Raw genomic sequence first — 8,606 nt, 5'->3', positions numbered from 1 at the left:
GCAGGGTTGGTATCAGAGCTTTTCGCCCCTTCCGTGGAATGGCCTTGACCCCTCTAAACCGTCAACGCAGATTATAATGGGCACGAACTGTACGTCGGTGGCAGCAGCATGATTGGGAAAAGGTGCTGTTCGTGGATGAAAGTCGCTTCAACATGTTCCGAAATGATGGCCGAGTTCGTGTTTATCGACGTATGGGAGAGCAACTGGCGCCGAACTGTATCCAAGATGTGCACCCTTTTGGTGGAGGCGGCGTCATGGTATGGGGCAGTATTTGCGGTCAACGGACAACAAGGCTTCTCATCATCCGTGAAAATCTGACTGGTCAAAGATACAGGGATGAATTGTTGTAGTGCCATTCTTGAGTCAACAGCCTAGGGGTAATCTTTTGCAGCATGACAATGCACGACCTCATACAGCCAGACTTGTTCAGAATTATCTCAACAACGTTAACGTCAACGTATTGCCTTGGCCATCATGTTTTCCAGACATGAATCCTATAGAGCATGTCTGGGATCATCTTGATCGACAGTTGAGACAACACGTACCTCCCCCAGCAAATCGACAGCAGCTTGAACAGGTTTTGTTGGATGTTTGGCACAGAATTCCTGCTGACGTCATCCGGTGACTGACGACATCCGTGAGGAGACGTGTTTTGGCGTGTATTGATGCAAGGGGTGGTCACACACGCTACTGAGGACATGTCTTGTCACATGAATTGACTTCAGGAGCACCTTTTGCAGGGACTCTGATTGTGTAATGTTTTATTTTGACCCCATGTCTCTTTCGCTCGACCTTATGGCAAGTGCACTATCGATATGGCAATGCTTTTTGGTAAAGACATTGGAAAATGATTCCTTTCAGTAAAATAATCATCATATAGATCACTTCTGTCTTGGTTTTTCTTTATGGACCTACTGAACACGGTGATAAGTTTCTTTTACCTGTTAGTTTATATAAATGAACAGTTTGACTGCATAAAGTTAACTTGCGGACCAAGGTTGTATTACTGTTGTTGTTGTTGTTGTTGATGATGACCATGACGACAACAAGGATTATGATGATGATGATTATGGTGTTGCTGATTATGAAATATTAAGGGAAGGACTTGCCCGATTTGTCCCATTTCTGTCAGCAGTATAGAAGTAAATAAATACTCAAACTATATTTGGTATTTTGTTTTCAGTTGATGGTAGCAGTATAGCATAGACGTATATAAATACTCAAACTATATTTCGTATTTTCTTTTCAGTCGATGATATCAGTATAGTATAGAAGTATATAAATACTCAAACTATATTTTGTATTGTTTTCTGTTGATGGTAGCAGTATAGCATAGAAGTATATAAATACTCAAACTATATTTGATATTCTGTTTTCAGTTGATGGTGGCATTATAGTATAAAAGTATATAAATACTCAAAGTATACTCTTCAAAAGAAGAAACGCAAAACCACATTGTCGTAACATTTGGAGAATTGATTTAATTATTGAATGGTGAGTCCGATAATTACCAAATGTTGCAGGATTGTTCACAATTCACTCTAGTCCATTGTGAGTAAGTGATAGGACACACCACCAAGGTCAAGGTCATCTGGAGTCAATACCGGGTGTGGCCTCCGCGTGTGTTGACAACTGCCTGGCACCGCCTGCCCATTGAAGCAACCAGAGTACGGATGACGTCCCGGGGGATGGTGGCCCACTCGGCCTGCAAGGCTGCTGCCAGCTCGGGCAGGATCTGGGGCTGTGGTTGTCGCTGTCGGAGGCGTCGGTCCAACTCGTCCCATAGATGCTCAATTGGGTTCAAATCCGGTGATATCGATGGCCAAGGAAGGACATTAATGTTGTTGTTCTGTAGGAAAGCCGTTGTGAGACGTGCTGTGTGAGGCCTGGCGTTGTCATGTTGGAACACTGCGTTGGCGTTGGCCATAACTGGAACGATGTGTGGCCGGAGGATCTGGTCAATGTAGCCCTGTGCATTCAGGTTGCCCTGCACGTGGACCAGGTCAGTTCTGCCAGTGTGTGAGATGGCTGCCCACACCATGACACTACCCCCGCCGAATCTGTCCACTTCCTGCACGCAGTTTGCCGCATAACGTTCACCACGACGCCTATACACGCGACATCTTCCATCATGACGTCGGAGCAGAAATCGGGACTCGTCACTGAACCACACCTGTCTCCATCGCAGTTGAGGCCATTGTCGATGAATCTGGCACCACTGCAGTCGGAGTCGACGGTGTTGTGGGGTTAAGATGACACCTCGAACTGGACGTCTGGCACGAATTCCTACCTCACGTAGGCTGTTCCGTACGGTCTGGTCGGATATCCTGCGCAAACCTGGTATTGCTGCGGCTGTGGAGGTGGCAGTAGTCAATCGTTCCCGAAGGTGACGTACCCGGATGTAGCGGTCCTGCCCGGGGGTAGTGACCCGTGGTCGACCGGATCTAGGGAGGTCACGTGTTGATCCATGTTGCTGGTAACGGTCCCACAGTCTGGAGATGGTGCTTGGGGACACATGGAATGCCCTGGCAACGGCCGTTCTGGATTCGCCTGCGTCTAGTCGGCCGATGGCATTGTTTCTCTGCGGTTCACTGAGACGTGGCATGTCCTGGATTGTCAACTGTCGGCCAGATACAGAGGCCAGGCAAGCGAACACCCTGCACTTTTATACTGTCGGTGTTCATGTTGCACGTGCAGACAACGCACGTGCAGTGGTGACATGGTTTGCACGTGGCTGCGTTTTTGCGAATATTCACATTTTGGAACTTTATTGTACAGTAGCTGCGTTTTATCGAATGTAACCGTGGGAATGTGTTTGGGACATGCAATGACCTTATATTCACAAAGCATGAACCGGTAGGAAACATAAAATCGGAGTTATAACCCATTTGTACCCTTTTGCGTTTCTTTTTTTGAAGAGTATATATTTGGTATTCTGTTTTCAGTTGATGGTAGCAGTATAGTATAGATATAGATATAAATATTCAAACTATATTTGGTATTGTCTTCAGTTGATGCTAGCAGTATATAAATACTCAAAGTATATTTGGTATTCTGTTTTCAGTTGATCGTAGCAGTATAGTATAGAAGTATATAAATACTCAAACTATATTTGGTATTGTTTTCGGTTAATGGTAGCAGTATAGTATAGAAATATATAAATAAATACTCAAACTGTATTTCGTGTTCTGTTTTCAGTTCATCGTAGCAGTATAGTATAGAAATATATAAATACTCAAACTATATTTGGTATTCTGTTTTTCAGTTCATGGTAGTAGTATAATATAAAAGTATATAAATAATGAAACTTTATTTGTTATTCTCTTTTCAGTTGATGGCAGCAGTATAGCATAGAAGTATATAAATACTGAAACTATATTTAGTATTTTGTTTTCTGTTGATGGTAGCATAATAGTAGATGTATATAAATTCTCAAACTATATTTAGCATTCTGTTTTCAGCTGATGTTAGCAGTATAATATAGAAGTATATACATACTCAAACTATATTTGGTACTCTGTTTTCAGCTGATGGAAGCAGTATAGCATAGAATTATATAAATACTGAAACTATATTTCGTATTGGTTTCGGTTCATGGTAGCAGAAAAGTATAGAAGTATATAAATACTTAAATTATATTTGGTATTCTGTTTTCAGTTGATGGCGGCTGGACTGACTATACGCCCTGGGATGACTGGTCCACCTGTTCTATGTCGTGTGGAGGCGGATCACAGGCTAGATTCCGGTCTCGGACATGCACCAACCCAGCTCCTGCTTACGGTGGAGCAGAATGTGAGGGCAAACCCGAGGATAGCGAAGAGAGGGGGTGCAACACTCATCACTGCCCAAGTGAGACTCAGTGTGGTCAAAACTAATAGGAGCTTCAAGTATTTCAATATAAACGAATAATTTTGACCATCGTACTGAATATCGTGCAATATTGCAGTCTATGTGAAATTCGTATATTAATATATCTACTATATATATATTAATATCAATTAGAATTTCTTCACAAACCAACCATGTATTTATTAACGAACACATAACTCAATATATGCAACACAACCCCATCATACCAATACATAAGAGTAATGTACTCTAAAATTCAAACTTTAAAATAAATAAATTTGATTGCCTAGTCACAGTGGAGCGCGTCCCCCCCCCCCTCCCCCACCGACCCCACATTTCCGTGACTCAGAATTTAAAGTCTATAGCAATACATGGTCCAAAATACACAGGAATTTGTCTTGTTCAGAAACAAGCAAATTCAACATAATATATAATTTAATAGATTCACTGCATTAAATTAACTTGCGGACCAAGGTTGTATTACTGTTGTTGTTGTTGTTAATGACGATGGCAAGGATTATGATAATGATGATGTTGTTGATGATGATGCTTATGTTAATTATGGTGTTGTTGACTATAAAATATTGAGGGAAGGACATGCCCGATTTGTCCCATTTCTGTCGGCAGTATAGAAGTAAATAAATACTCAAACTATATTTGGTATTCTGTTTTCAGTTGATGGTAGCAGTATAGTATAGAAGTATATAAATACTAAAACTATATTGGGTATTTTGTTTTCAGTTGACGGTAGCAGTATAGTTTAGAAGTATATAAATACCCAAACTATATTTAGTATTCTGTTTTCAGTTGATGGCGGCTGGACTGAATATACTCCCTGGGATGACTGGTCCACCTGTTCTGTGTCGTGTGGAGGCGGATCACAGGCCAGATCCCGGTCTCGGACATGCACCAACCCAACTCCTGCTTACGGCGGAGCAGAATGTGAGAGCGAACCCGACGATACCGAGGAGAGGGAGTGCAACACCCAGCAGTGTCCAAGTGAGACAAAGTGTGGTCAAAACTAATAGATGCTTCAAGTGTTTTAACATAAACAAATAATTCTGGCCATCGTAATGAATATCGTGCAGTATTGCAGTCTATGCGAAATTCGTATATTGTTATGGTTACTATATATATTGATATCAATTAGAATGTCTTTGCAAACCAACCATTATTTATTAACGAGCACATAACTCAATATATGCAACACAACCCCACCATACCAATGCATAAGACTAATGTACTCTAAACATTTAAACTTTCCCATAAATATATTTGATTGCCTAGTCGCAGTGGAGTTTCCGAAAAGTCACTGTTTACGGATTTAGTGAATTTCGTGCAGTCATAAAAAATGTGGAAAAACAGCATAATTTGAATTTGTTCAAAATGCTCGTGCATGATTGTTTCATACATACCGGTGTGGGACAAAGTGAGGAAGCAGTATCAAAAAGAACATCAGAGAGATGCCGAGACTTACCCAAGCTGAACGCAACAGAGCTATCGGTGTGGCCTATATGGGGGCCTCTCAACAGCAGATTGCAAGAAGCTTCAACTGCAGTCAAGCCGCCATCACCAACTTGTTGAACTGTTGTCAGCAGACAGGCCAGGCACAAGACCAAGCAAGTTCGGGAAGACCAAGGATCACAACGCCAGCTGAAGACCGCTACATCCGGACAATCCTCCTGTGGAACCGATTCGTTACGGCGATGTCAACGGCGGCGACGGCACTGGGACACCCCATTAGCAGACGAACAGTCTTACGACGACTCCGCAGGGCTGCTATCAGAGCTTTCCGCCCCTTCCGTGGAATGGCCTTGACCCCTCTACACCGTCAACGCAAGTAGTATTAGGGCCTATACACCCCCGTGACCTAATTTCCATGACCTTGACCTTGGTGTAGATGTGGCGTGATATTCTGGCCTTGGTCGTGACCTTGATGTACTTGACGGCTGCGACCTTGGTGTAAGTCATAGCCTTGACGTACTTGGTGTGTGACTCATGGTTTAGCCTTGACCTACCTAGAGGGCAGTGACTGATAGGCAGGCGCACGACCTTGGCACAGGTGTGCGACCAACTTCCATGAATAACAGTGCCCTGACCTACTTAGACTAGTTCTGTTGTGCCCTTGGACTGTCCCCCCACTACTGTCCTTGGCCTACTTACGACTGGCCTTGACCTATGCAGGCTCGTATTTGGATATAAAAAGGGGTGTTTTGTTATAAGCGTCATTCGCTTGCCGAAAGTTCTGTGAACGAGATCTATTTTTGCTTTGGAGTTTGAAGATATTCTGGTACGAAGAAAATGACATCGGGATATTCGAGCAGTGTTAGTAGCAGCAGCAGTAGCGACGAGGACGACGTCTTGGTCTGCAAATGTTAAGAAAGACATACAATCAAATGTAAAAGAGTGACTACCAAACAAGATGAGAAGAAGAAGAGTATTCATTATACGGATCAAACGGATGCTACACGTGAAATTGGGGATGGAACTGAAGATGGCGAACTCGTGGATGAACTCACAGATTAGACGGATGCTGCCTGTGAAATAGATGCTGCCTGTGAAGAAGATTGCTGTTCAAGACGTTACATGTTCTGTCATCGTCCAGAAATGAGACATGTCTATGCCCGGATGCTGACGTATGCTCGGTGGCCCATACAATTACGTCAAAAACCAAAAGAACTTGCCAAGGCGTTCTACTACACGGGAGACCACGATGCCATCACCTGTTACTGTTGCGGACTTCGCGTCTACCGATGGAAGAAGACAGACGACCCAGTAACTGAACATTACAGACTCTCTCCAAGATGTCCTTATGTGAACAACATGTTCAGACATTAAATGTTTTAGACACTTGTGTGCTATGTTTTCATGTTGTATGTTGTGAATAAAACCGTGAATAACAGGTTTTGCTTTCTTATTTATGTCCTGCGTTCATGAGTGTGTCTCTGGGCGTGTCCCTATGGTAGAGACACTGGTAAAGGGTAATATTTTGGTAACGATGTTTTTTGGGAGCTGGCACGATGAGATTTGTGCTTGGGAGGAGGGGCACTGGTCATACGTATCACACACATTCAAACATTCCTGTACCATATCTTTATGCGTCATAAGGTATATAAGTAAAATAGTGTTAGAAAACTCGTCATTTGAGGTAGAACCTTCAGAGGAGCAACATGTCAGACCAGTGCAAGTTATATGTACCCGACGTGGATAAGTGGACCCGTTTCTATAAAATGCAGGCACAAGGTAAACTTCAACCTCACTTCGAAATTCAACGTGGTGGGAAAAGTCAGATCATGTACAGTGTGGATCGATGTCTAGAACTGTACGATCCCACGTGGAAAAAAGAAAAAGAGGAACAGAGCAAGCCCCCGACACCCAAAGTCGTCATGGTCTCCGCAACACAACAGGTGCTAGAGAATGCCAAAGCTGATCTGAAACGAAAACAACAACAACAACAACAAAGTGGTACGGGTTGGAAAGCCCCGAAACTGCAGAACCATTTCTAAATAAACTATAAAAGGAACTATGTGGGTCAGATATCGTCATTTCATTTAGAGTCGTCATGCAGAGCACATGTTCAGAATGTCGTTTCACATTCTTGAGGAGAGACGCCATGTTAAGACATTTTTAACAAAAACATGCTAAAGGTCTACCACCACCACCACCACCACCACCACCACCACATCAGCAACAACCACCACCACCACCACAACAGCAACCACCACCACCACAGCAGCAGTCACCACCACCACCACCACCACAGCAGCAGCCACCACCACCACCACCACCACCACAGCAGCAGCCACCACCACCACCACAGCAGCCACTACCACCACCACCACCACAGCAGCAGCAGCATCCCCTAAGATTGCTACATCCCTTGACCATGATCGTGTCGAGACCCACGTCATGTGGAAAGACATTTGTGGTATACAAATTGTTGAGGGATGGTAAAATCCAGCCGCCTCCCCAGCGCATCATCTGGCTCTACAAACGATGGCAACCCCTCTACGACATCATTGAGGCAAACGTTCGAGTGAAATTTGTTCAAGGCATACCCGAGAATTTGGAAAAGGATCGTTATTTGGACGACCTGATGTGTATGGCTAATAAAGACCCAAGGATCACCGACCTGTTCACAGAAGGAAGTCATCACAGAAACTTATCTGTCATCGCTATCAACCAGAACCTGTATCACAGCAAGGACCCGACACAGAGAAGAAACTGCTATTATCTAGTGCTGTTCAACAACCCCATCGACAAGCAGCAAGTTCTGCCCACAGACCCTACGGACATCTCTTGGTGGACTTGAAACCGACCACGCCCGAACATTGGCGTCTTCGGCCTAATGGTTTAGAGACAGGGCCGTCCGAATGGTATAAAAGCACGAGCATAACGGCGAATGTCTCAGAAGACGTGCAACCACCATCGAAGAAAGAGCTCTACGTGCAAATTATGCAAAGGGACGCATTCAAGAGAAAACTACCAGGCATACCCGCCTACGAAAGTGACAACGAAGAAGATGATGAGGTAGAACCCTATCTGAAAAAAGTCAAGAGGATGCAGTCTTGCAATTTTTACGTGTGGTCTGGTTTTTAAAGACGGAAGCGACTTGCAGCAACACGTCAAAACGTGCGAAGAGGAAAATGGAGAGCCGTCGCCCGACCTGGAAAACGAAGGCATTCGTCTCATGGTGGAACACGAATTCGACATCAATCATGACTATCTCCAAAGCGAGAGGAAACGCTACGAAAAAA

General features: G+C 43.9%; 1 protein-coding gene across 1 annotated transcript in view; it reads left to right on the top strand.

Moving 5' to 3' along the window:
• The window catches only part of LOC121368503 (SCO-spondin-like), a 77,485-nt gene that overhangs the window by 10,647 nt on the left and 58,232 nt on the right, over positions 1–8,606 (top strand). Inside the window, exons 8-9 of the mRNA XM_041493240.1 lie at positions 3,658–3,849; positions 4,657–4,848. Coding sequence (XP_041349174.1) covers positions 3,658–3,849; positions 4,657–4,848 — 384 coding nt within the window. The remainder of the gene's footprint in view (positions 1–3,657; positions 3,850–4,656; positions 4,849–8,606) is intronic.

Source organism: Gigantopelta aegis, chromosome 3, assembly GCF_016097555.1.
Source record: "Gigantopelta aegis isolate Gae_Host chromosome 3, Gae_host_genome, whole genome shotgun sequence".
NCBI lineage: Eukaryota > Metazoa > Mollusca > Gastropoda > Neomphalida > Peltospiridae > Gigantopelta > Gigantopelta aegis.
The sequence above is the reverse complement of the archived record's forward strand: the minus strand, read 5'-3'. Positions and strand labels throughout refer to the sequence as shown.